This window comes from Rhinopithecus roxellana, chromosome 14 (genome assembly GCF_007565055.1).
Source record: "Rhinopithecus roxellana isolate Shanxi Qingling chromosome 14, ASM756505v1, whole genome shotgun sequence".
Classification (NCBI taxonomy): Eukaryota; Metazoa; Chordata; class Mammalia; order Primates; family Cercopithecidae; genus Rhinopithecus; species Rhinopithecus roxellana.
The window spans coordinates 60,719,486-60,745,837 of record NC_044562.1 but is presented as its reverse complement, the minus strand read 5'-3'; the positions used below and the strand labels follow the sequence as shown (position 1 = coordinate 60,745,837).

Genomic DNA, 26,352 nt, shown 5'->3' with positions numbered 1-26,352 from the left:
AGGCTGCGGGGCCGGGTCCAGTACTTTGCACTCCAGGTGCGGTGCTGGACAGCGGGAGCTCCAGCCACGGAGGCCGCTCCTTAGGGAAGGATAACCCGGGCTCCTCCGAGCCCCTAAATCCTGAAGACCAATAAGTTAACTCCGGTTGGAACCAGGAGCAAAATCCCCAGCCCTCGGGCGATCGGACTCTAGAGCCAACTGGGAAGCCCCGCCCCTAACGCTACTCGCCAATCAGCGACGGTCGCGAAATCCGTGCCCGCCCCCCGGCCGCGCCCTCTGCCAATGAGCGAGGTCCGAGCGGCCGGTCGCCCAGCCCAGTCCCGACCGGCGCACGCCGCTGTTCGCGTGTCTGGTTCCAATAAAGTTTTTCGTCACTTTGAATTTTTTTTTTAAAGCGCCCGCTGCTGTCTCTGCAGCCGCGGGCGAGAGCGGCCGAGTCCCCGCCTCTCCACTTCCGGTCCCGCCGCCGGGAGCCGGTGCGGCTGTGAGGGGCCGCGTCTCGCAGCAGCCGCCCGGGCCGGGCATGGTGTTGGGTGCCGGACCCGCCTCGCCTGTCTCGGGGAGCCCAGGTGAGGAGCGACCGCGCGGCTCTGCGGCGGGGCGAGGTGCGGAAGCCGGTGCGCGGGCTGGCCTGCGGGCCGGGCGGAGGGCGCGGGCGGTGGCGGGGCCGCCTCAGGCCCACCGGGTTCCTCACGCCGGGGGCCGGGCGGGCGCGGGCACCTGGACGCAAGGCCGAGCGGCGTGAATGGGAAGGGACTGCGGGCCGCGGGCAGCGAGCCGGGGGTCGGAGGCGGCGTCAGTGGCCAGGGCGCTGGCCTCGCCCGGCAGTGAGTGACCGCGGCGGCTCCTGGGGACGGCCCGCGCCGAGCACCTAATGTGAACCAGGCCCTGGGTCGAGCGTGGCACAGACCTGGCCACACACGCCCCACTCGCGGGATCGGTTGCCTGCCTTCTAGGGAGGAAGCGGGGCGTCCAGCGCCTGGCCAAGGTCACCGGCCCGACGTGGCCGCAGAAAGCGGGACTGGACTCCCGATCGCGGCAGGAGTCACGCTAGGCCGTGAGGAGCGGGGGAGGTGAGGGGAGTGACAACTCGCGCCCCGTCCGTGTACCTGCAGCGCGAAGAGTAAGTATGGGCGCTTACCTACAATTGGGGGCGGCCAGGCTAGTTTGGAAAATTTTTGCCACAGCAAAGGAGACGAGGAGGGAAGGGCATCTTGGAGCAATTAGTGCTGCAGAATCTTGGTTCCAGACCTGGTTCTGCTGGTGTGTCATCTTGGGTGTGTCCTTCCCCTCCCTGGGCTCAGTTTCCTCATCTGTCACAGGAGGGAATTGGGCCCCCCACCCTGCATTCCCGACCGCCTGAAAGTGGGGGCAGGATGGGTTGGAACAGCCAGAGAAAGCTTCTTGGAGGAGGAGACGTTGGAATCTAGGTAGGAATCTTCCCCTTAAGGAAGGGGTAGGATTCGTTTGTGAAGGAAGGAGGGCATTCCAGACCTGGGTATCAGATTGAATAGAAGCTTCTGGAAATGAACAGGGTGTTGTGAAGGAACAAAGAGGAAATTGGCCTGCCTGGTGCAGAGGAATCCTGGCTGAGGAGTGAGATGAAGGTAAGGGGGAGCATAGAGGTGGGAGAGAGATTGAGAGACAGAACCACACCAAGTGTAGTGCTGTCCCCCAACCTGGACATACCTGCCTTTCAGGTAGTAGGCAGTGCAGGAAGGGGCAGGTTCACTGCTGAAAATAGAAGGGGCTGGGACTCCAAAGATGGTCAGTCAACCAGCGTACTTCTGTGCCAAGCAGGAGGTTCTTGGGCACTGGCATTCTGTGGAAGAGTGGGATATGGACTTTGTTGTGCCCTGATCTGGGCCCCTTTGACTGGGGAAGTTGAGTGTCCCCTAGTGACCCGCAGTCCCATCCTTTATGCTTGGATTGCGATGTCTCCATTAGGAAGGAATTGTAAATAAGTAGCCCCCTCACCTTGAGCTGACTGGCCCCTGGCGTCCCTGCACAAAGTGACATGGCCTGGTTTTGCCATTGCTTGCAGGGGTGCTGAGTAAATATCACTTGATGACACTAATACATTGCACACCAGATACTCTTTGGGCCGTCAGAAAGCAGGTCCCATCCAGAGGAAGAACCTAACTGGGCCAATTACAACTTGTGGAATTTAGAGACTGAGAATGCTGTTCAGAACAGCTGATGTTACCGAAATGCTGCCTTAGAGTGTAATTTGCAGGAAAGAGGAAGTTTTGTTTTAAACCAGATCTTCAAGAGTTGAAACATATTGAAGAAGGAAAAGAATTCTGAAGCAACTGCAGGTATTCAGCTAGCCGCTTGACAGTTTGAATACTTATTTTTTGTTAGAATCCTTTGGTATAGATTTAATTTTATAGCTATGGAAACATTCCCAAATTAGGCCTTGGGTTTATCCTTAAAGTGGCATGTGAAAATGATACACATGACAGAAAAATAGATGGTCACTGTATTAGATTTCTTAGAATGTTAGGGAAGTACATTTTTTATTACTTTCTATGGAAAACAAAACACCAGTGTTGAACATTCTTTTATATCTCGCAAGTCACAGACTTGAAGATAGTAAACCAGCAATCTGACTCTTCCAGTGGAATTGAATATTGGAGCATCTTCTGCCCACAGAGAGGATTTCGTCATGGCATGATTGGGGGTATAAAAGCATTAAGCATAGCCTGCAGACTGTAGTGGTACAGAAGAGTTTCTTGGTGGTGAGCCTTTCAGTATGTGAGGGATCAGTCTCCCCAGGCACCCCTGAGCCTCCTTCAGTGCAGGTTCTCGGGGAGCTGGGTGTGGCCCTGGTGCTTGCTGTTCTATGGGACTCTTCATTCTGGCTTTCCTAGGTTACTGCCTGCTGAACTCATGTTCAAGCATGTTGTGCTTTTATTTTTTACTCTTTGCTTCATTTGCATTCCCAAGGTCAGCCAGAGACCTGGTAGTCCTTGTGTAGGGCATCTGGTGCATCCAGCTGACCCCCAGGTGATGGATGGATGCACGTCTTGGTCTATAATTGGGTGACCCTGATGATGTGGCAGGACTGATGTGATCGAGTCTGCACACGTGGCAGCAGACTTGGCTGGGAAGGGAAACACTGTTCCATGACAAGGAATCCTTGTGAGGGACATTTGACAAGATCATTCCAGGTAGGGGCTGAAGCAGGAGAGCTTGGCTCTAGATGGTGCTAATGTCTGTGGTAGCTGAAGCCCCTACAGGTGTTTGACTTTTTCCCTATGAAGTAACTTCATCAGCTGAACCCAGCTGCTTTGCCCTGGGCGAAGCTGTGAAGATGTGCTCTTATGGAGGTCCACCTGAGGAGATGGCACAGTAGCGTAACAATGAAGAAAGTAATGTTGGCTTATTTTCACATTTTTGTCAACTTTATTGAGGCATAATTGAAATACACTAAACTGCCCATATTTAAATTGTGTAATTGATTAGTCTGAAACCATGACCACAATCGAGATAAAAACATGTCCTGCTGGGCGTGGTGGCTCACGTCTGTAGTCCCAGCACTTTGGGAGGCTGAGGCAGGTGGATTGCTTCAGCTCAGGAGTTCAAGACCAGCCTGGGTAACATGGTAAAGCCCTGTCTCTACAAAAAAATTTAAAATTAACTGGGCGTAATGGTGCGTGCCTGTAATCCTAGCTGCTTTGGGGGTTGGGGGTGCTGAGGTGAGAGGATCTCTTGAACCTAGCAGTTAGAGGCTGCACTGAGCTCGAGTCACGCCACTGCACTCCAGCCTGGGCTACAGAGCAAGACCTGTCTCAAAAAACAAGCAAAAAACATTTTTGTCATCCATGAGAGGGAAACTAGTGTGTCTTTGGTGACTGCTTCTAGCAGCTGAGTGGCTTTCGGCAGCCTGCCTTCTGGGCCCCTGTTGTCCTGGGGTCCACATGTTAAAATGGAATGGGAGTAGGAGAAGTCCATTCCAGCTTTGCAATTCTAAGAGCTTATGACTGTGGAAGCGCAGAGCTGTCTCGGAAGCCTTTAGACCAGTGCTTCTTAAGGGGTTTACGGTATGTGTATGTCCGTGTCCTCTGAGTGGAAAAGACTGTGCAGTTCAGAAGATCATATTCTATGAATTGTTTTCATTTTTTAAAAATTCTTTAAATTTTTTTATTTTTTGAGATGCAGTTTCACTCTTGTTGCCCAGGCTGGAGTGCAATGGCACCATCACTTCATCCTCCACCTTGTGGGTTCAACCTATTCTCCTGCCTCAGCCTCCTGAGTAGCTGGTACAGGCACCCGCCACCAGGCCCAGCTGATTTTTTTGGTATTTTTAGTAGAGATGGGGTTTCACCATGTTGGCCAGGCTGGTTTAGAACTCCCGACCTCAGGTGACCCACCCGCCTTGGCCTCCCAAAGTGCTGGAATTACAGGCATGAGCTACCATGCCCGGCCTATACTGTTTTCATGATACAAACAATAAAAAATAAAATCTGACAGCCTTTAGGAGATAGGCAGAAGATGATGTGAGAAACTGTGTAAGAGACCTGGGTGAAAAATGGTTTAAAATGCCAATGAGGAAAGGAGTATTCTTATTTGACTTTCAGGATCTTAGTCTCAACCTAAAATTTCTGTGCTTATGTCAGGCTTTTCACATGGAATTTTTAGATCGTTTTCTGTTGAAATGATCAGAGTGGTATTGAAATAAAATGATATGAAAGCAATAAAGGAAATTATGGAAATATTGAACTGGTGACAATTTATTTTATTTTATTTTATTTTTGAGTCTCGCTCTGTTGCCAGGCTGGAGTGCAGTGGTACAATCTCAGCTCACTGTAACCTCTGCCTCCCGGGTTCAAGCGATTCTCCTGCCTCAGCCTCCCCAGTAGCTGGGACTACAGGTGTGCGCCACCACACCCAGCTAATTTTTTGTATTTTAGTAGAGACAGGGTTTCGCCATGTTGGCCAGGATGGTCTCAATCTCCTAACCTCGTGATCCTCCTGCCTCATTCTCCTGAAGTGCTGGGATTACAGGCGTGAGCCACAGCGCCCGGCCCTAGTGACAAATATTTGTCCTCAGTCAAAAGAAGTTCCAGAGACTCTCTCTGACCATGGCAAAGTAAGTAAGAGTTAGGAGGAAGATTAATATCAGTTTGTGTTAGAAATAGAAGGCAGAGTCTAGAGGATAGTTACCCTTATAATTAGTGGGATCATAATGTAAGCTGTGGACTTTGAGTTATCATGTGTTGATGTGGGTTCATTAATTGTAACAAATGTACCCTCTGGTGGGAGATGTTGGTAATAGGGGAGGATGTCCATGTGTTGGGGCAGGGAGCATATGGGGAATCTCTGTACCTTCCTCTTAATTTTACTGTGTACTTAAAACTGCCCTTAAAAAATAAAATCTTAAACAAATTGTGGCATTTCTTCAACTGTCTCCCAGGCAGCAAGTGGCATCACCTGTGTTTGGTCTTTGTTGTCCCTCCCAGTGGAGCTTACAGCAGGGGAACCTGCAACACAGATGGGGTGGAAGCCACCAATGAACATAATCTACTTTGGGACATTAATTTTAATTCAGTCTTGATGTTGAAATTGCCAAAAAATATAAATAAAACACAAACGTAAGTAAATGCAACACAGCATGAATAAATGAGAAGATGCTTGTTAAGGCTCTAGCCACACCTTTATTAAAGGAGGAAGGAGAGCAAAGAGTGGTGCTCCTCTTCCACCAGAGGCTGTGCTGCTTCAGTTGGTGATGGGCCAGACCCTGGGACCATACCATGTGTGTGCATGATCCCCTGCAGCAGGGCAGGGCAGACTTACTAGTGGACAGTAATGGACCCATGTGGAACCCGTTGGTGAGGGCATGCTGGTTGAGAAGCTGTGGAGGCACCCTAGACATTGTGTTCCACGGGAGCTTCGTCACAACCACATCCCAGGGCCTGGCACCTAGTGGGTAACCAGTGAGTGTGAAATGCATGACTTTTTAATTTTAATTTTTTTTTTTTTTTTTTTTGGAGACAGGGTCTCGCTCTGTCACCCAGGCCGGAGTGCAGTAGCACAATCACGGCTCACCGCATCCCCAGCCTCCCAGGCCCAAGGGATCCTCCCACCTCAGCTTCCCGAGTAGCTGGGACTACAGGCGCACGCCACCCCCCTGGCTCATTTTTTTGTATTTTTTGTAGAGACAGGGTTTTGCCATATTGCCCAGGCTGGTCTTGAGCTTTTAGGCTCAGGCGATCCTCCTACCTTGGCCTCCCAAAGTGCTGGGATTGTATTTTTGAGCCACTGTGCCCAGCCGTGACTCTCTTTTTAAAAAACTATTAATTCATGGCCAGGCACGGTGGCTCATGCCTGTAATCCCAGCACTTTGGGAGGCCAAGGCGGGCGGATCACCTGAGGTCAGGAGTTTGAGACCAACCTCAACATGGAGAAACCCTGTCTCTGCTAAAAATACAAAATTAGCCAGGCATGGTGCTGCATGCTTGTAATCCCAGCTACTCAGGAGGCTGAGGCAGGAGAATTGCTTGAACCTGGGAGGCGGAGGTTTCGGTGAGCTGAGATTTCACCATTGCACTCCAGCCTGGGCAACAAGAGCAAAACTCCGTCTCAAGAAATAAAAAATAAAAATAAATAAAGTTAATTCATAATTTTAAGTTAGGCTTATAGAGGATGGCATAGAGCTTTTCAAATGTATTATGAAGGAATCCAATCTTATTAATGTGTGCAAATTTTTTCCATAACTAAATTATGGGAAAAAATCAAAATACAAAAGCACCTGTACATTTTCCTCAATGTCTAATTAGTCTCTGGAGACCTGGTCCTTAACCCTGCTTTCATTGCTGTCTTTCAGGGTAAAGGCAGCAGTAATGCTAACGCTAGCAAGCAAACTGAAGCGTGACGATGGTCTCAAAGGGTCCCGGACGGCAGCCACAGCGTCCGACTCGACTCGGAGGGTTTCTGTGAGAGACAAATTGCTTGTTAAAGGTAATGATCATTCATGTGAACTGTTTTTGTATCCTGTAACAAACGGAAGTTTGACTGGAGAGTCTTTGGGGATATAAAGCAACCCACTGCTGAATAGAAATACCTGTTTAAAAAGATTTTAAAATATAATTGCTTATCTCTTATAGTGGAAGGACATTGTACCATGCAGATGATGTGAGCACGCTGTTGCAGGGAGATGGTATGGGATGTTCTTTGTCACGTCTGCCAAAATGCTAGCAGAAAGAATAAGGTGCTGAGAGTCGGCAAGGCCTAAGACTGGTTTCAGAGCTGCCATTATCTTCCTTTCTTTCTGATTCTCAGCACCATAGTTTCTGCTCTGTAAAGGGGAAGGAGTCACATTTTGTAGTCTCTTAGGATCTTTTCCTGTTTTATTCAGGTCAAAGCCTACGGCGAGTCTTGTGAAAAATTAGTTCTCTTCACGGAATTATTAACATGTAGTATTCTACAGTTTTAGTTGACTTCTGCTATCCATGTTGGTGAGGAGAAACTTTATCCTGGAGAAGGGTTGGTAAAATGTGTGAGAGTATGTGTGCATGCAAATATGCATTCATTTGTATGTTTGAGCGTAAATTTTGCATTTATTCATTTAGCAAACTCTTAACATTTTCAAGTGCTTTGAAGTCGGTTTCTTGGGGGTCATAAGACCTATGAAAGATGAGGAAACAGTTGCAGCCTTTAAGGAGATTATAATTTGCTTAATTATAAAAAAGTTAACTTTGTATTTTATTTATTTATTTTTTTGAGACAGAGTCTCACTCTCACCCAGGCTGGAGTGCGGTGGAGCAATCTTGGCTCACTGCAACCTCCACCTCCTGGGTTCAAGCAGTTCTCCTGCCTCAGCCTCCTGAGTAGCTGAAATTACAGGCACCTGCCACCACGCCCAGCTAATTTTTTTTTTTTAAACAGAATTTTGCTCTTTTTGTCCAGGCTGGAGTGCAGTGGCATGATCTCGGCTCACCACAACCTCTGCCTCCCAGGTTCAAGCAATTCTGCCTCAGCCTCAAGTAGCTGGGATTACAGGCATGCGCTACTACGCCTGGCTAATTTTGTCTTTTTAGTAGAGACGGGGTTTCTCCATGTTGGTCAGGCTGGTCTTGAACTCCCGACCTCAGGTGATTTGCTTGCCTTGGCCTCCCAAAGTGCTGGGATTACAAGCATGAGCCCCTACGCCTGGCCAAATTTTTGTATTCTTTTTTTTTTTTTTTTTTTTTTTTTGAGATGGAGGCTCTCCCTTGTCGCCCAGACTGGAGTACAGTGGTGCAGTCTTGGCTCACTGCAGCCTCTGCCCCCGGGGTTCAAGTGATTCTCCTGCCTTAGCCTCCCTAGTAGCTGGGATTACCGGCGCCTGCCACCACGCCCAGCTAATTTGTTGTATTTTTAGTAGAGATGAGGTTTTGCCAAGTTGGCCAGGCTGGTCTCAAACTCCTGACCTCAGGTGATCTGCCTGCCTCAGCTTCCCAAAGTGCTAGGATTACAAGCATGAGCCACTGTGCCTGGCCATTTTTGTATGCTTAATAGAGATGGAGTTTCACCATGTTAGCCAGGCTAGTCTTGAACTCCTGACCTCAGGTGATCCACCTGCCTTGGCCTCCCAAAGTGCTAGGATTACAAGCCTGAGCCACTGCGCCCAGCCATTAATAGAGACGAGGTTTCACCATGTTAGCCAGGCTAATCTCAGACTCCTGACCTCAGGTGATCCACCTGCTTTGGCCTCCCAAAGTGCTGGGATTACAGACGTGAGCCACTGTGCCCAGCTTTACTTTATAACAAGTGTTTACATTTCTTTAATTTTTTTTTTTTTTTTTTTTGAGACAGGGTCTTACTCTGTCACCAGGCTGGAGTGCAGTGGCACAATCATGGCTCACTGCAGCCTCAACCTCCTGGGCTCAGATGATCCTGTCACCTCAGCCTCCTGAGTAGCTGGGACTACAGGCGTGCACCACCATGCCCAGCTAATTATTTTATTTTTTATTTTTATTTTTGGTAGAGACGGGGTTTCATTATGTTTTCCAGGCTAGTCTTGAACTCCTGGGCTCAAGTGATCCACCCACCTCGGTTCTCCCAAAGTGTTGGGATTACAAGTGTGAGCCACCGCACCTGACAAGTGTTTACATTTCCTGCATATAGAGCAGCTAGAAAGCAAATGGTTGATTAGTGTATTTGCACTCCCTGTTTTCATGTTGTATTAGGTTGAAAACATGGAGATTACAGGCATTTACATGTCCTGAAGGAATCTAACAGCAGAAAAGCTGCTGTATATAAATGTGCTGTGCTTGGCCTTCCCAGACACAAATCACTGTTAAACTGGGATAGGAATGGGAACTGTGAGGGCACGGGGTTTGTGGGGACTTAACAATGCCCTCTTTTTCTTTTTCTTTTTTGAGACAGAATGCAGTGGCACGATATCGGCCCACTGCAACTTTCACCTCCCAGGTTTGAGCGATTCTCATGCCTCAGCCTCCTGAGTAGCTGGAATTACAGGCATGCGCCACCACGCCCAGCTAATTTTTTTATTTTTAGTAGAGACAGGGTTTCAACATGTTGACCAGGCTGGTCTCAAACTCCTGACCTCAAGTGATTGCCTGCCTCGACCTCCCAAAGTGCTGGGGTAACAGGCATGAGCCACTGTTCCTGGCCTGTACTCTTTTTCTTATTCTCCCTCTGCCCCTGAGTTTGGACTTAGTTTTGGATTATCCAGCCTGTTGTATGATTGGTTGAAAGTGGAGTGAGAATGGTATTTCACATTTTGGCCTTACCTAGTAAGCCTGTATTCAGCGTCTGTTGTGCTGGAGGCTTTACCCTAAGAGGCCCAGAGGGCGGGGCAAGAGCTGGAGCACCTTACTTGGGTGTGCCTGATAGGACTTGAGTGTCTTCTCAGATTCTGGGCTCCATTTGCAGCATAGCCAGGAAAATGGTGTGTTGTTGCCGTACTTGGAGTAGACAGTGAGTGCTTCGGTGACTAAGGAGTTGCAGCTAGGAGGGCCTGGATGTTAGCTGAGGAGGAGTGGGTAGAAGCTGACAAATGGACTGTCCCATCTTTACCCAATCATCGTCATGGTTAATAGTAACTAATAGTAGTAGCTTTTGTATACTGAGCACTTAGGGCCAGGCCCTCTGTTGGGCACCTTCTTAGTTCATTTGTGCTGCTGTAACAAAATGCCACAAATTGGGTAATTTATAAACAATAGAGGTTTACTTCTCACAGTTTTGGAGGCTGGGAAGTCCAGGATCCTAGTAGGATTGGTATCTGGTACAGGTAGTACTCTGCTTCAAAGATAGCACCTTGTTGCTGTGTCTTCACATGGCAGAAGAGATGGAAGGACAAAAAGGGCCTAAGCTAGTTTCCTCCTGCCCTTTTATAAGGCACTAATCCATTCATAAGGCAGAGCCCTGGTGACCATCACTTCCCTGGAGGCCCCACCTCTTAATACTACCACAGTGGAGATTGAGCTTCAACATGAATTTCCCCATTCGAGTCATAGTAGGCACTTAATGGGGTAATTCTTGTTTGACTTTTCAAAGCCTTACCAGATGGATGCTTCATTTTACCCATGAACTGCTGAGACTCAGGTTAAGAAACTTGCCCAGTTTGCGGCTTTATTGCAGCAAGACAGCCAGAACCACATACTGGGGTAGGACAGGCTCTGGGGGAGCAGATGCAAACAGCAGAAACCAAAGTAGCAGAATAGAAGTGCAAGTCCACAGAAAAGATAGTTCAAGGAGGCTCTGCGTCTCCATGTCTCCTGCCCTGCTCAGGAACTCACCCTGGAGCTCTCTGCGGGCTCCGGGGCCTGACAGAGCCCACTAAGACCCACCAACCTGGGCTCCCCTCCAGCTCCAAGGAAGGAAATATCTTTGTCTGGGTTGACAGGGCCCAGCTGAGGTTCTTTGACTTTGTGCGACCCATCAAGAACAAGAAGGGTCTCACAAGGAAAGGTGCAGAGCCAACTCTTGAGGCCACCATTTCCATCCTCCCCAGGCACTGGTGGCGATTAAGTTTCAGAGTCCAAAGCACTGGCCATAAATGGCAGTAGAACTCAGTGTAACCTCCCCTCTCATGGCCTTTCCCTCCACCTGCCTCAGGGGCTGCAGGCCAGGCTGAGTGGTGAGTAGTTTGGGCTTGTGGTGGAGGTTGGGTAAAGAAGGGTGTGCCTGATCTGAGAGAGGTGGCTGTACACACAGAGTGCAGCAAGAGTGCCTGACGGTTCATGCTTGTGGAGTCCGCACCTAGAGTGCTCCCTTGTTTAGCTTGCCCTGTGGGTGGCTTGTTGACCCTGGTGGCAGTCTGGCCTTCTGTCCTCTGGGAAGTTGTGGTGGAAGTGGTGCTGTGGAAGCTGGCGGAGTCTGTGGCTGTTGGAGGGCATGGCAAGGCACTTTGAGGGCTGATAAAGTAAGAATCCTTTCCAGGTGAAATCCAGACTCCCTTTTGGGACTTTGAGAAAAGTGGGGTGTTGGAGTTCAGAAAGATTACTATAGTCAGAACTGTCATCTGGTACTGTGGCTTGTGTAAGGGTATTATTCACGAGCATTCATAGGTGGTAGAAAATTGTGTCAATATGTCTTTGGGACTTTATGCCATAGGCTGGGTTTCCTGAAGAGGAGGTAGGGAGTTTGTCATGCAGGATCCTTACTAAGGGGTACTTTTGGGGCAACACCTGTGGGGTAGGCATGGGAAACAAGAGTGGGCAGAGGGAGACTCAAGTGGAGAGGAAGGTCCCACGATAGCCTCTGCTATGGAGCAAGGGCAAGCACCAGCACAGCCCTTCAGAGCTGTCCCCAGTCTGGTGAGATAGTCAGGTCTTCCTGCTCTGCACCCTTCAGTGGTTAGATGAGGGTTGCCTGGGACGGGTGTCGTGTGGAGTGCAGATCTGTGCAGCCACCAAATCCCTGAAAGGGCTGATTGCTGAAGGCTGCCTGCCCACAGCCCTCACTGAGGGGATCTGGGTGCTGCTGTGTCATAGCACCTGGCTCATTGCCTTGCTCACCTGTGATGTGGGCTCTGGTGTGGTGCAGATGGCAGTAGGGCTGAGCTTGTGGGAGGCAGGAGCTTGTCCCTGGTGGGGGAGGGCCAATGGTATCTGCACAACAGAGGCCTCTTCTTTTTCTTGGAAGTGTGGGCCTGGTTCTGAACAGTGATGGGAGGCCAGAGTCAGCTGTCCTGGCTCGATTCCAGGTCTCTGGAAACGTGTGGCCTGCTTTGGAATGGCTGGCCATGGGGAGGCCTCCAGATGCCCACAAGGGCTCCCCCTCAGCCACACCCATATTTCCTCAGCATCCTCAGTCCAGTTCTGAGGGCACCCTCCAGGCTGGTGCTGGAGTGATGCTTGTAGCTGCATTGCCTGGAGGGTGTGGAACGATGAGTATTTTGGGCTGCTGTCTGTCCTGACTCCAGAAGCTGGGGTCGCTGAGGAGAGGGAGTCAGATCTGCATTTGAGCTGGTCCTGACTTGCTTGGGTCCAGGCCTGACTGGAGGGCTGGCCATTGTCAGTGTTGTCGGCATTCCCTGTGAACCTGCGTGTGACTGAGTCCATCAGGGTCTGAGTCCATGGTGCTCCCTACCTCCCAACACCCCTCAGGGCAGAATTGGTTACTTTCTTGTCTGTCCGAAGTTTGTTTCCATCTGATAGCCGAATGCCTGTCTGTCTCCCTGTTCTTTCACTTGTTCACCCAACACACATCATAGTTTCAGCATACAGTTAGTGACCTGCAAAGATCTCAGGGGACTCCAGGAGGTCTGACAGGACCCTTTGCCTGTGTCAGTCTTTGTTAAATGTGGGGATTTGGAATTGAGCCATTTCAGGGTCAAGTCTGGAGTTAGGGGAGCTAAACAGGGTGGATTCTGTGTGTACCCCTTGTCCCAATCAACCCCTGAGTCCCAGGTGGTTTCTAACCTTCTCTTGTTTTGGCTGATGGGGGCTGGGGCTGGGACCACTGCAGAGTGGGAGGGTCTGGCTGCCCATCTACCTGAGCTTCCCAGTGTCTAGGGGTGCAGGGGCCTCCCTCTGTGAGGGCGTCTGTGTCTGCTTGAGCAGTCCAGTCACAGGTGGGACCCCTCACCTTCCTATATGAGGTCTGCCACATGTCCCCATTTCAGTGTTGGGGGAGAAAGAGAAGCATTTACTATTTTCTGGAACCGCTGTCTCCAGCGTGTCCTGGCATGGGACTCTAGCAGGGCGGGCTCAGGGTGTGGCATGCCACATTGTCAGGGTAGTCACAGCATTTAGCAGCGTGTGCAGCTGGGAGGTTCTGTGCTACAATACATATTTTAAAAACTAGACCAGTGGCCCAAGGGGAGGAATCCAGCTAGTGTGGATGTAAGGCAGTTGGCCACAGGCTGACCTTTACATGCTTTGTTGGAGGGTTAAATGACAGTGGAGCTGCCCCGGGAAACTTGGCAGCCCCTCAGGTGTACACATAGCCCAGTGGGCAGGGAGGACCCTATGGAAGCGTAGGTGACGGCTGAAGTTGACGTCACCTGCATTTGTGTTCAAAGTAAGTGGTAGGAGGCCTGTGGGCTCCATTCTTAGTGATACCAGACTCTGCTAGAGGGGCTGTGACTGCTTTTCAGGATTACAGCCTTGCTCCTCTGGAGCGTGGAGGGGACCATGAGCACTGTGGACCTGCGCTCTGTAGAGTGAGGCCTCAGCCGTGGTGGTGCTCTCTCTGGAGGGGCTGAAACCCTGTGTGTGAGTCGTCTCCCAGATGTGAGGCATGCAGAAAAGGTGGATTTGAGGATTTTAATGCATAGAGGCAGTGGGAAGCTAAGAAATAAAGTTCCTAGTTCTAGAAATCTGTGAGGCAGTGATTCAGGTTTAAGGAAGTAATCAGGTCACCTGGAAAATGGCAGCTGTCTCTACCTAGGTTGAAGGGCTTGGCAGCTCTGCCTGGTGTTGTCTGATGGGGCTTGGAGCTGGCTTTTGCCAAGAGTCATCTGCCTGTGTGACCAGCCTTTTGTCTTTGTCAGCTTGGGCCGCTGTAACAAAGGACCATAGACAGTTTGGCCTAAACAATAGGCGTGTGTTTCTCTTCTGGAGGCTGGAAGGCCACAGTCAAGTTCCTAGTGAGGGCTGTCTTCCTGACCTGCAGATGGCCTCTTCCTGGCTGTGTCTTCACATGGAGGAGAGAAGGGGAGCTCTGGTCCCTCTTTGTTTTTTGTTTTTTTTAAATAATGGCATGAATCCCATCACAAGGCCTTCACCTCCATGACCTGATCTACACCTAATTGCCTCCAAATACTATCACATTGGGGGTTAGGGCTTCAGCATGAATTTAGGGGTGGAGCATAAATTCCGTCCACAGTGCCTTTGGAATGCCTCCTCAGTTCCCAGCTATGTGAAGAGAAACGTTCTTGGGTCTTAGAGGAAACTCACAGCAGGGGCACTGCCACCCTGTAGGCAAGTATGCTTATGTGTCCCCCTTTTCCCGAGCCCCCCATGTGTGCCCAGCCCCAGTGCCAGGTACTGAGCTCATAGAGCTGGGGCAGGTTACATGGCCCCTGCCCACAGGTGTGCAGGGTCAGGGAGCAGGTGGCAAGGAGCCAGCAGGAGCCCAGTGTTGTGAGGGTCAGGGCAGGAAGGTGAGTACGTGCTGTGCGGGGGCCTTTGTGGTGATCAGGTGGATTTTGCAATCTGATATTTCAGTGTAGTCATGCTTCAAATGGGTCCTGTGGTTTGATCTTTAGTTAGAAAGGAAAAGAGTCTAATTTATCAGAAGGAAGTTATGCAGCCAGAGAATTGTGCAAGGTGTCAGCCAGGTGCCTCCCAGAAATGCCGGGCCACTGAGTGGTAGAAGTGTTAGCATCTTGGGATAGGCAAGACTTGAGCAATTTTAAAAGTATCTTCATTTCTCATTACCTTGTAGGTGGGTGGCGTTCTTCAGGTGGTAAGGGTGTGTAGAGAAGGGCCGCTGCTTTGCCCAGAGGCTGCCAAGCTTTGCTTATAGTCTTACTGTACCTTGACTCTAAGGTGATAACTGTTGATGTTAGTGAATTCTGATTTGCCCTCATTGGAAGTGCAGCAAAACTTCTTGTCATTTGTGACAACTCCCTGAGAGGAGCACTGTGGGAGCGTGCCTGGCTTATTTTATAGTCTGCCCCGGTGGAACTAAAATGCCAAGCATCTGTATTGAAATCCTCTGCCGCAGGATTGTAGTCCTTGCTTGCACTGTCTCTTGGAGCAGAAGCCTGCAGGGACTCTGACTGTGGTAGAGTCATTGGTAGGCTAGGTCCAAGAGCTCCCTCAGCCTGCCCTCCTTCTGTGACTGAATTGCACCAAACGTGCAAATGTGAGCCTGATGCTCATCTTGGAATTTGATTTTTTTTTTTTTTTTTTTTTTTTTTTTGGAGACAGGGCCTTACGCTGTCACCCAGGCTGGAGTGCAGTGGCATGATCTCAGCACACTGTAACCTCTGCCTCTCTGGCTCAAGTGATCCTCCCACTTCAGCCTCCTGAGTAGCTGGTGCTACAGATGCATGCCACCACACCTGGCTAATTTTTGTATCTTTTGTAGAGACAGGGTTTCACCATGTTGCCCAGGCTGGTCTCAAACTCCTGAGCTCATGCAATCTGGCCTCCTCGGCCTCCCAAAGTGCTGGCATTATAGGCATGAGCCACTGCGCCCAGTGCTGGGAGAGAATTTTAAAAATTCAGAGGTATAAGTTCTACCTGAAACTCTTGATATAATTGGTCAAAGTTAGGGATGGGGCATTAGGATTTTTAAAAGCTCAGCAGGTACTAGATTGTGGTGATGGATACATAGCTCCAAAATTTACTACAATTCACTGAATCATTTACTTAAAATGGGTCTATTTTACAGTATGTAAATTGGTCCCTGACAAAGTTGTCAAATGTCAAACCAGCAAAACACTCCCCAAATGACAAATGTGCAGCCAGGGCTTCCATTCCTTTCTTCGTCAGATGTTGTCTGTCATCTCTCTGGCTGTGACTCTGCTAGCCCCTGAGTGCCTCTTGCTCCCGCACCCCTATCCCCATAGGAGAAGGGGCCTGGTTCTGTTGCCGATTTCTTCCCACTCCTCCGTCCTACCACATCACAGTGTTTAGCACTGGTCAGTGGCCTCACTCCTCATTGTCCCTCTGTGTCCAGACCTCGCCTCTTCCCTTGTCACTAGACTGTCCTCTTGAACCTTTTGCTTCTGTCATGCTGGCCCCTCTGCTTGCAATCCACAGTCGCTTACCATGCCCTCTGGACACATTTCTAAATTCCCTTAGGAAAAGCTGGATGACAGGAGTTATGAGTCTCTACTGAAGTAGGCTTGGGCCGCTGCCACAGAGTCACACCAGGGAAAGCTGGATTCCAGTGGCCAGCATCAATCTCTCAAAAGAAGGGCCCTTAAGAACAGTTTCTTGTAAATTCTAATCAACAAAATATAAATAATACAGAATAAAATATGTTAGTATTTGCTTTAAGATCAAGTTTAATTATATAGGTAGCCCTTATTTAAAAGTGATCACTATGAACAACTCATTTGGTCTTCACCTCTGTAGGTCACACCTGTCAGATGTGACCAGCATTGGGTGGTGTGGTCCGAGGCTCTATTGTCTTCCTCTACCCTCTGCCTTTCCCACACATTGCTCTAAGGAAGGGCAAAATCTGGCCCATTGGAAAGGCAGCTATGTATCAGTGTGGGCATGAGAAGAATAATGGTGAACCTTTCCTAGGATCACCATCATTATATTTTGTTAGTATACGTATATATTTTAAGTTTTTGTAGCGACAGTCTCACTATATTATCCAAGCTGGTTTGAAACTCCTGACCTCAAGCGATCCTCCTGCCTTAGCCTCCCAAAGTGCTGGGATTATAGATGTGAGCCACCGCACCCAGTCAAGGGAATATTTTTTAATGTAGGGGCCACTATATAAGACTGCCAGGAAGATAGACTCCCAGGATTGTATTTAGTCACAGAACTTGCTCAGTTTCTTTTCTTTTTCTTTTTCTTTTTTTTGAGACAGAGTCTCACTCTGTTGCCCAGGCTGGAGTGCAGTGGTGCGATCTCAGCTCATTGCAAGCTCCGCCTCCCAGGGTTCACACCATTCTCCTGCCTCAGCCTCCTGAGTAACTGGGACTACAGGCGCCGCCACCACGCCCGGCTAATTTTTTGTATTTTTAGTAGAGACGGGGTTTCACCGTGTTAGCCAGGATGGTCTGTATCTCCTGACTTCATGATCTGCTCGCCTCGGCCTCCCAAAGTGCTGGGATTACAGGCGTGAGCCACCGCGCCCTGCCGGAACTTGCTCTATTTCTAATCATGGCAAGTGGGTGATGAACTGTTTCTCCTCTTCTCCCCACACTCAGCTCCACTGAGGAGATCTGCCCTTTTTCTCAGTGTGAGAAGGCTTGCCCTGGCCAGAACATGTCCTGGCCATGAGAGGGAGCTACTGTGGGTGGGCCTCTCCCTTTCTCTAGCTCCTCCGCTGTCTTTACCTTTGGTGCCCCTTCCACATACCTGGGCCCTAGAACGAGTGCATTTAATGGGCCACTCGCCTCTATACAGGTGCTTAGTTGTTGCATGCAGGTCTCCTGAACCCCAAGCCTCGGAGTAGAGCCCTCAGCCAGCCTTCTCACTCCTCCTCTCAGTGGTCAGCTTTGCAAGCATTCTGGCCTCCATTGCCCCTTCCCCTTGCTGCCTTTCCCCACTTCATTTCTTGAAGGAATTGTTGTGCTGCAGCTATGTTGACCACACATTTGGTTCTTCATTTCATACTCTGGGTTCCATCTCTCTTCCTGCTTTCCTGCTATTTTGAATGCCAGTCAGCAAGGTCTGATCCACTTCCGATGGCCTTTCCCCTTGGAAGCCCTGTGCTGTTTCACTGAATCACCATGTTCCTGATGGCTCTCCTGCTTTTCGGCATGTTTCTCATCTGTAACTTCCACCGTTCCTTGGCCATTGCTTTCTCCAAGGTTCTTTTTTCTCCCTTTTGTTGACCTTACCCAGTCTCATGATGACAGGTGGCATCACTTTGCAGGTACCCCTCACCTTTGCCCTTTTTGTGCCCGCAGCCTTGTTCTCCTCCTCTTCCTCCCCCTCCCCTACTCCTCCTCTTTGTCTCTAGTGGCTTTCTGGCACTCCCACATCCCAGCTCATCACCCCTGGGTGCCATCTTTGACACCCTCCACCCACTTACGGTTGCCAGAACCTCTCCATTCTGTTTGCTCTGAATTTCCCCAAGCTTTTCTGCCTTTGCCAGGTGCTTGCTGCCCGTCTCTTAGGTCACCTGGCCTGCACTTTGCCCTTTCTAAGGTTGTCCTCTTTAGGCAAAGGTTAGAAACTTCTGTTCAGAAATCTCCAATGGCTCTCTCCATGCTCCTGTTTCTATCTTTCTACTTTGTTTCCCAGTGCTCTCCTGTTGTTTTGGGACCTTTCTTCTGGCCACACTGGATGCTGTCTGGTTTCTGTGCTTTTCCGTGCGCTGTGCTTTCTCACATTGCTAATTTGTCTGCTTGGAATACTCCTCTCTTCCCCTAACTCTGCAGGACTAAATTTTATTAACTTGCCAAAGCCCAACCCAGAAACCTCCTCCTTCCTTAGTCCCCACAGCTGGAGAGAATCTCCCGGGCCCAAAGACCCCAGAGCACACTACTTTCTGTCTGAGGCACAGAGGACTTTGCCAGCTCAGTTATTTCAGAGTGTACCCTTCCCCATGCCCTGCTAAACTGCAGGTTTTTATTTTTAATTAATTAGTTGTTTATTATGAATATTTAAGGTATACAACAAGAAGACCTTTTTTTTTGGAGGTGATCTCACTTTGTTGCCCAGGCTGGAGCACAGTGGGGCGATGATTGCTCATTTATAACCTCAAACTCTTGGATTCAAGTGATCTTCCCACCTCAGACTCCTGAGTAGTTGGGACTACAGGCATGTGCCACCATGCCTCACTCTTTGTTTGTTTTTTTGTTTTAAGAGATTAGGAGGTTGTGGAAAAAGGCTAAAAAAAAAAAAAAAAATAGATCATGGTCTCACTGTGTTGCCCAGGCTGGTCTCAAACTCCTGGCCTGAAGCAATCGTCCTGCCTCGGCCTCCCAAATCACTGGGATTACAGGCATTAGCCACAGTGCCTGGTCCAGTATGCTGCTTTGATAAACATAGTAGGTTGTTTACTACAGTCAATTAATATATTCATCTTCTCATATAGTTTACCTTTTTAAAAATGGTAACACCTGAATCTACTCTGTTGGCAAATTTCCAGCATATAAAACAATAATATGAACTATAGTCATCATGCTGTACTTCAGGTCTCTAGACTTATTCATCCTATATAACTATAACTTTGTAACCCCCCATTCTGCCCCCTTCCCCGCTCCCATGCCCTAGTCACCACCGTTTTCTGTTTCTTCATTTTGACTTTAGAGTCTACATATACGTAAGATAATGTAGTATTTGTCTTTGTATGTCTGGCTTATTTTATATATCATAATGTCTCGATTTACCCATGTTGTTGCAAATGGCGGGATCTCTTTTTAAAAGCTGAACAGTGTTCCAACGTATATACAGTGTATACCACAATCTCTTTATCCAGCTGTCAGTGACACTTAGGTTATTTCAGTATTTTGCCTATTGTGAGTAATGCTCCAATGAACATGGAAGCGCAGATACTTGTTTGACATACTGATTTTGTTTTCTTTGGGTGGATAACCAGAGTGGGATTGCTGGGTGATATGGTAGTTCTATTTTTAATTTTTTGAGGAACTTCCATGCTGTTTTCCATAATGGCTATACCAAGTATACAGTCCTGCTATCAGTATACAAGGGTTCCCTTTTTTCCACCTTCTTGCCAACATTTATCACTCTTTTTGATAGTAGCCATTCTAACAGGTGTGAGGTGATTTCTTATGATTTTGATTTGTATTTCCCTGATGTTCATTGATGTTGAGCACCTTTGCATAAATCTGTTGGCCATTTTTATTTCTTCTTTGGATATGTATCTATTCATGCTTTTTGCCCGATTAAAAATTTTTTTTTTTTGCTATTGAGTTGTGTGATTTCCTTATATATTTTAGATATTAATCTCATTGAATATATGATTTGTAAATATTTTCTCCCAATTCATAGACTACCTTTTCTTTCTTTCTTTCTTTTTTTTTTTTTTTGAGACAGGGTCTCACTTTGTCACCCAGAGTGAGTGGTGTAGAGTGCGGTGGTGTGGTCCCAGCTCACTGCAGCCTCGACCTCCCAGGCTCAGGTGATCTTCCCACTTCATATCTTGAGCAGTTGGGACTATAGGTGTGTGCCACCACGCCCCATTAATTTTTGTATATTTTATTAAAAAAAAAAAATTTTGCCGTGTTGCCCAGATGGGTCTTAAACTCCTGGGCTCAAGCTATCTACCCACCTGACCTCGCAAAGTATTGGGAATACAGGCGTGAGCCACCGTGCCTGGCACATAGGCTACCTTTTACTTTGCTGAGTGCTTCCTTTACTGTACAGAAGCTTTTTAGTTTGATGTAATCCCACTTGCTTATTTTTGCTTTTGTTCCCTGAGCTTTTGGTGTGATATCAAAAAATCATTGCCAAGGCCCATGTCAAGGAACTTATTCCCTATCTTTTCTTCTAGGAGTTATATACTGTCAGGTCTTACATTTAAGTCTTTAATTCATTTTGAGTTGATTTTTTGTGAATGGTATAAGATAAGGAGCCAGTTTTATTCCCTTGCATGTGAATATCCACTTTTCCCAACACCATTTATTCAAGGAGCTATCCTTTCCCCGTGGTGTTTTCTTGGTACCTGTGTCGTAAATTAGTTGACTTGCCTATGCTTAGGTTTACTTCTGGACTCTCTTTTCTGTTCTGTGTGTCTGTTTCTATGCCAGTACTGTGCTGTTTTGATTTCTATAGCTTGAAATCAGAAAGTATGATGCTTACAACTTTGTTCTTTCTCACGTTGCTTTGGTTTTTCAGGGTGTTTTGTGATTCCAGACAAATTTTAGAATTTTTTTTTTAATTTCTGTGAAAAATGCCATTGAAATTTTGATAGGGATTGCATTGAATCTGTAGATTGCTTTAGGTAGTACGGACATTTCAACAATATTAATTCTTCCAATATATGAACATGGTATATCTTTCCATATATTTGTTTGTGTCTTCTTTAATGTCTTTCATTAATGTTTTACAGTTCTCAATATACATATCTTTTATCTCCTTAAATTTATTCCTAAGCGTTTTATTCTAAAGTGTGTGTGTGTCTGTGTGTGTGTGTGTGTGTGCGGGGGGTGGGGGGGGGGTCTTTAGGGCTTTCTGCATATAGGATCATGTCACCTGAAATTGGGATAATTTTCTTTCTTTCTAGTTTGAATGCCTTTTATTTCTTTTTCTTGTCTGATTGCTCTGGTTTAGACTTCTAGTACTGTGTTGAATAGAAGTGGTGAGCAGGATTGTGGTGGGGGTTTGCAGTTTTGTCCTGCAGAGGGGTGCTGGGCTTAAACACCAAATGAGTGGCTGGTAGAAGAGGGACTGCGATGTCTGAGGCACTTGGGCAGAGGACTGGGGCCAAGAAATGCAGCTATGAGGGGGTAACTAGAAGATAGCATTGGGAACAGACATAGACACAAGGTGCATGTAGATCAGATTTTGAGAGGACTCTTTCCAGTGCTTGGAACGACTTTTAAAAACATTGTAGTAACTGGCTACCTGTAGGTCATTTCTGTGTTAATTTACAATGTTTTTCTTTTACATTAAAGTGAATATTCAAGGACTTTTGACTGAATTTGTTGGCCTTCTGCAGGTCACTTTGTATATTGAAAGCAACTAAATGGCTTAAAGTCTAAACTTTAGACTAGGTTTTATTCAGTTCATTCAGTTTATTTTTTTTTCTTCAGTGTTCTAGAGGAAATTGCCAATTTCGAACTGGTGATTTTATGTGGAGTAATCGACTAATATTAATAATAATAATTTCTTTGTTTCTACAGAGGTTGCAGAACTTGAAGCTAATTTACCTTGTAAGTATAGCATCCCCAAACGCTAAGTACTGTGAAATAATTGCATGAAGAAAACTTTTTATGTCTTAATAACCTTGTATAGTAAAAAGCCTGTTCTTCATGTATGTTAGGAATGAATTTTAGTTTTCTGTGAAAAGGTAGGATTTTTTCAAATATCTAATAAGAACAAGGTAGGCCAGGCATGGTGGCTCACGCCGCTAATATCAGCACTTTGGGAGGTAGAGGCAGCTGGATCACTTGAGGTCAGGAGTTCGAGAACAGCCTGGCCAACATGGTGAAACCCTGTCTCTACTAAAGATACAGAAATTAGCTGAGCATGGTGGTGCATGCCTGTAGTCCCAGCTACTCGGGAGGCTGAGGCACTAGAGTCGCTTGAACCCAAGAGGCGGAGGTTGCAGCGAGCCAAGATTGCGCCATTGCACTCCAGCCTGGGTGACAGAACGAGACTCTGTCTTTAAAAAAAAAAAAAAAGAGCAAGGTTCTGCCATCTTTTTGAGTGCTTTGTATCTCTCCTTAGCATAGCAGAGGTGTATTTGTTTAGGTTTTTGCCTCTTATGCATTCTGTCCCACATCCACTTTGAGTGAAAAAGTGTATAAATCAATAACCGTTCCATTTTTGTTAAGGATGATACCAGTTTTTTGGCAAAGTGCTCATTTGTAAGTTGTCTGCATGTTTGAGGGGTGGCTGCACTGCCTTGCTGTCAGTGGATGTCCATCTTGCTTGATTGTTTCTGCCCCAGACACACAGGGTCAGCATGCAGTCTTCACTCGTGAGCACAGTACATTTGGAAAGCCCATTTATCAGGCAGTTCACTTTTGTAATATATGTCATATTTTATTTTTTTCCCTATCATTAATCTTCTTCCAAACCCTTGATTATTTCAGAAGATCATTAAAGCCTGAAGATTTGATCATTTTAGTATTTTTTGAAATACAACTTTTTATCATCATACTTCCTTTAAAATTCTGAGGCTGAGGATGTCTGTGGATGATGGTGAAGCATTTTATAAGTGGGTCTGCTGGTTTGGGTGAGTGCTAGAGAGAACGTAGGGTTGAATGTGGAGGTATCTCTGACATGGGGCAGGGCAGAGCCCATTCCAGTCTCCATCTGAAGTTGGAAAGATAATGGTGGGTTGCAACCTCTACATGGTTGTGAAATCAGTTTGAGAGGGTAAGTATGTAATGTTTCTGAAAAAATTATTATTATTTTCAAGACAGAGTCTCACTCGGTCACCAAGGCTGGAGTCTGCTTCCTAGGTTCAAGCAATTCTTGTGCCTCAGCCTCCCGAGTAGCTGGGACCACAGGCACGCACCACCATGCCAGGCTAATTTTTGTATTTTTAGCACAGATGGGTTTTTGCCATGTTGGGCAGGCTGGTCTCAGACTCCTGGGCTCAAGTGATCTGCCTGCCTCGGCCTCCCAAAGTGCTGGGATTACAGGCGTGAGCCACCGCGCCCAGCCAAAAGATTATTTTCAACATGGAACTTACGGGTAGGTATAGTGAGTTGTGGTATAAAATATGTTTCTTACTATGGATCTCAGTTGAAAGTGTTTTGAAAGACATTGGATTGCTTGACCTCAAAGTTTTCTTCAACTCAGAAATGAGGCAATATCTTGAGATTCTGTTAAAAAGTTATCTTTCTGGCTGGGTGCAGTGGCTCACACCTGTATTCCTAGCACTTTGGGAGGCTAAAGCGAGTGGATCATTTGAGGTCAGGAGTTTGAAACCAGGTTGGCTAACATGATGAAACCCTGTCTCTACTAAAAGTACAAATTTAGCTGGTCGTGGTGGTGTTCACCTGTAATCCCAGCTGCTTGGGAGGCTGAGGCAAGAGAATTGCTTGAACCCAGGAGGTGGAGGTTGCAGTGAGCTGAGATTGCGCCAGTGCACTCCAGCCTGGGCAATGGAGTGAGACTGTCTCAAAAAAACAAAACAAAACAAAACAACCACAAAACACAAAAAGGTTATCTTTGTACACACTGAAATATTTACAGATGAAGTGGTTTGCTTTAAAATGCTACAGGAAGACAAACAAGTAAACTGTGTGGGGGCAGGATAGACAAGCAAGATTGGCAGAATGTTGAAGCTGGGGGATGGGTTCATTATACTCTTCTCTTTTATTAGGACATTTTCCTGATAAAAATAAAATAACTCCCCTGCTTTCCACTCCCATCTTGTCTTCCCACAGACCCCCAGCTTGAGCCTGTATGTGTATGTAAACTTTTTTTTTTTGTTTTTTTATAGACAGGATCTCTCTTTGTTGCCCAAGTTGGAGTACAATGGCATGAGTGTGGCTCGCTGCAGCCTCAACCTCCTGGACTCAAGTGATCTTCCCACCTCAGCCTCCTGAGCAGCTGAGACATCAGACCTCAAGTGCATGCTACCACACCTAGCTAATTTTTTAAAATTATTATTATTTTTTTTGTAGAGATGGAGTCTCCTGTGTTGCCCAGGCTGATCTCAAACTCCTGGGCTCAAGTGATCCTTCCACCTTGGCCTCCCAAAGTGCTGAGATTACAGGCACGAGCCACTGTGCATGGCCAACACATACAGACATTTAATCAAAATCACAGAAAAGGTCTCACTTATAAATGGTTCATTCATCCTTGTATGTATCTTACAGAGATTGTTGATTTTTAACTCATAGAGTATACTTTAAAAACCAGAAAATTTTATGACTGGCTTTCAAATCAGGATTGTAACTGCATACCTTAGGTTTTAAAGAACCATGGCACATCTTCCTAGCCATATGGCTGTGGTGTCAGATAAAAAGACAGCATGTTCCCTGCCTCTTCTTTCGTTCTTTCTCCCTACCTTCTCTCCTAATCAAAGAAGGGGGAAATTATATCATTTTAAAAGCCATGCTTTCCAAAAGTATGTCTCATTATTCTAAAGAGAAAAACAAGAAGCCACCAATGCATAACCCTTTACTATCTGTTTAATTATCTTTCTAACATATTTACAAAGACTAACAAAATAACTTGCCTTATATTAGTGCCACTTAGTAACTATTCATAACTAGTTTAGAGCTCTGTATGTGCAATTTTGTAGAGGTTTCTCTGCAAAAAGATTTAAAATGTTTCTTCCAGATAGACTGAAATATTATTAGAGGCTCAGATAGTGCATGCCTACATGTAGATAAAAAGCTTAATTCTAGTGAATTGAACTAGAACAAAAAACTGTTAACATTTTTTTTTTTAGAACTTAACCTTTCTTTTCTTTCTTTTTTTTTGAGATGGAGTCTTTCTCTGTCACCCAGGCTGGAATGCAGTGGTGCGGTCTCTGCTCACTGCGACCTCCACTTCCTGAATTCAAGTGACTCTCCTGCCTCAGCCTCCTGAGTAGCTGGGATTACAAATGCCTGCTACCACGCCTAGCCAATTTTTGTATTTTTAGTGGAGATAGGGTTTTGCCAGAATTACAGGCAAGAGCCACTGCACCTGGCATAGTTTTATTGCTTTTTAATCCACTTTGGTAATTTCTTTTTTTTTTTTTTTTTTTTTTTGAGACAGAGTCACGCTCTTTCACCCAGGCTGGAGTGAAGTGGCGCAATCTCAGCTTACTGCATCCTCTGTCCCCCAGGTTCAAGCAGTTCTCCCACCTCAGCCTCCTGAGTAACTGGGATTACAGGCATGCGCCATCACACCTGGCTAATTTTTTGTATTTTTAGTAGAGAGGGGGTTTTTACCATGTTGGGCAGGCTGGGCTTGAACTCCTAACCTCAGGTGATCCAACTGCCTTGGCCTCCCAAAGTGCTAGGATTACAGGCATGAGCCATCGCGCCCGGCCGATAATTTCTTTATTCTTGGTGGGCCAGCTTTTTCGGAGCTATTGATTTCCTCTGTCTATTAAAACAAAGGAGAATGCTAGATATTAAAAACAAATACATGATGCCAACTTCAGTTAATCGTTGAAACATGACTAACATGATTAACATCCCAAGTCATAATCATATGTTTTTGTTACTTAGAACTCACTAGAAGGATGGCATTTATCTTTGCAAGTTAAGATTAGAAGAATAAAGCCCATTTTAAGTATTTCACACATAGTTCTAAATGTGTAATTTTGGTGAAAGTCTTGAACTCTTTGGCTCCAGTTTCTTTATTTCTAAAGCAAGGACTGCGACATTGCCATCTCTAAGACTGCTTTTTGCTTTTCTTTTCTTTTTTTTTTTTTTTGAGACGGAGTCTTGCTCGTTGCCCAGGCTAGAGTTCAGTGGCGTGATCTCAGCTCACTGCAAGCTCTGCTGCCAGGTTCACGCCATTCTCCTGCCTCGGCCTCCCGAGTAGCTGGGACTACAGGCGCCCGCCAGTACGCCCAGCTAATTTTTTATGTTTTTAGTAGAGATGGGGTTTCACCGTGTTAGTTAACCAGAATAGTCTCGATCTCCGGATCTCATGATCCGCCTGCCTCGGC

General features: G+C 46.9%; 1 protein-coding gene across 3 annotated transcripts in view; it reads left to right on the top strand.

Moving 5' to 3' along the window:
* Nucleotides 1-381: 381 nt before the first annotated feature.
* Nucleotides 382-26,352, top strand: part of UBE2F (ubiquitin conjugating enzyme E2 F (putative)) — a 73,683-nt gene continuing 47,712 nt past the window's right edge. For 2 of the 3 annotated variants that reach the window (XM_010357967.2, XM_010357964.2), the window contains exons 1-3: nucleotides 382-569; nucleotides 6,830-6,963; nucleotides 21,905-21,934. In XM_010357967.2, the coding sequence (XP_010356269.1) occupies nucleotides 6,846-6,963; nucleotides 21,905-21,934 (148 nt within the window). In that variant the 5' untranslated portion in view covers nucleotides 382-569; nucleotides 6,830-6,845. Of the gene's footprint in view, nucleotides 606-6,829; nucleotides 6,964-21,904; nucleotides 21,935-26,352 lie in introns of all 3 variants that reach the window. The other variant, XM_010357965.2, reaches the window with a different exon arrangement.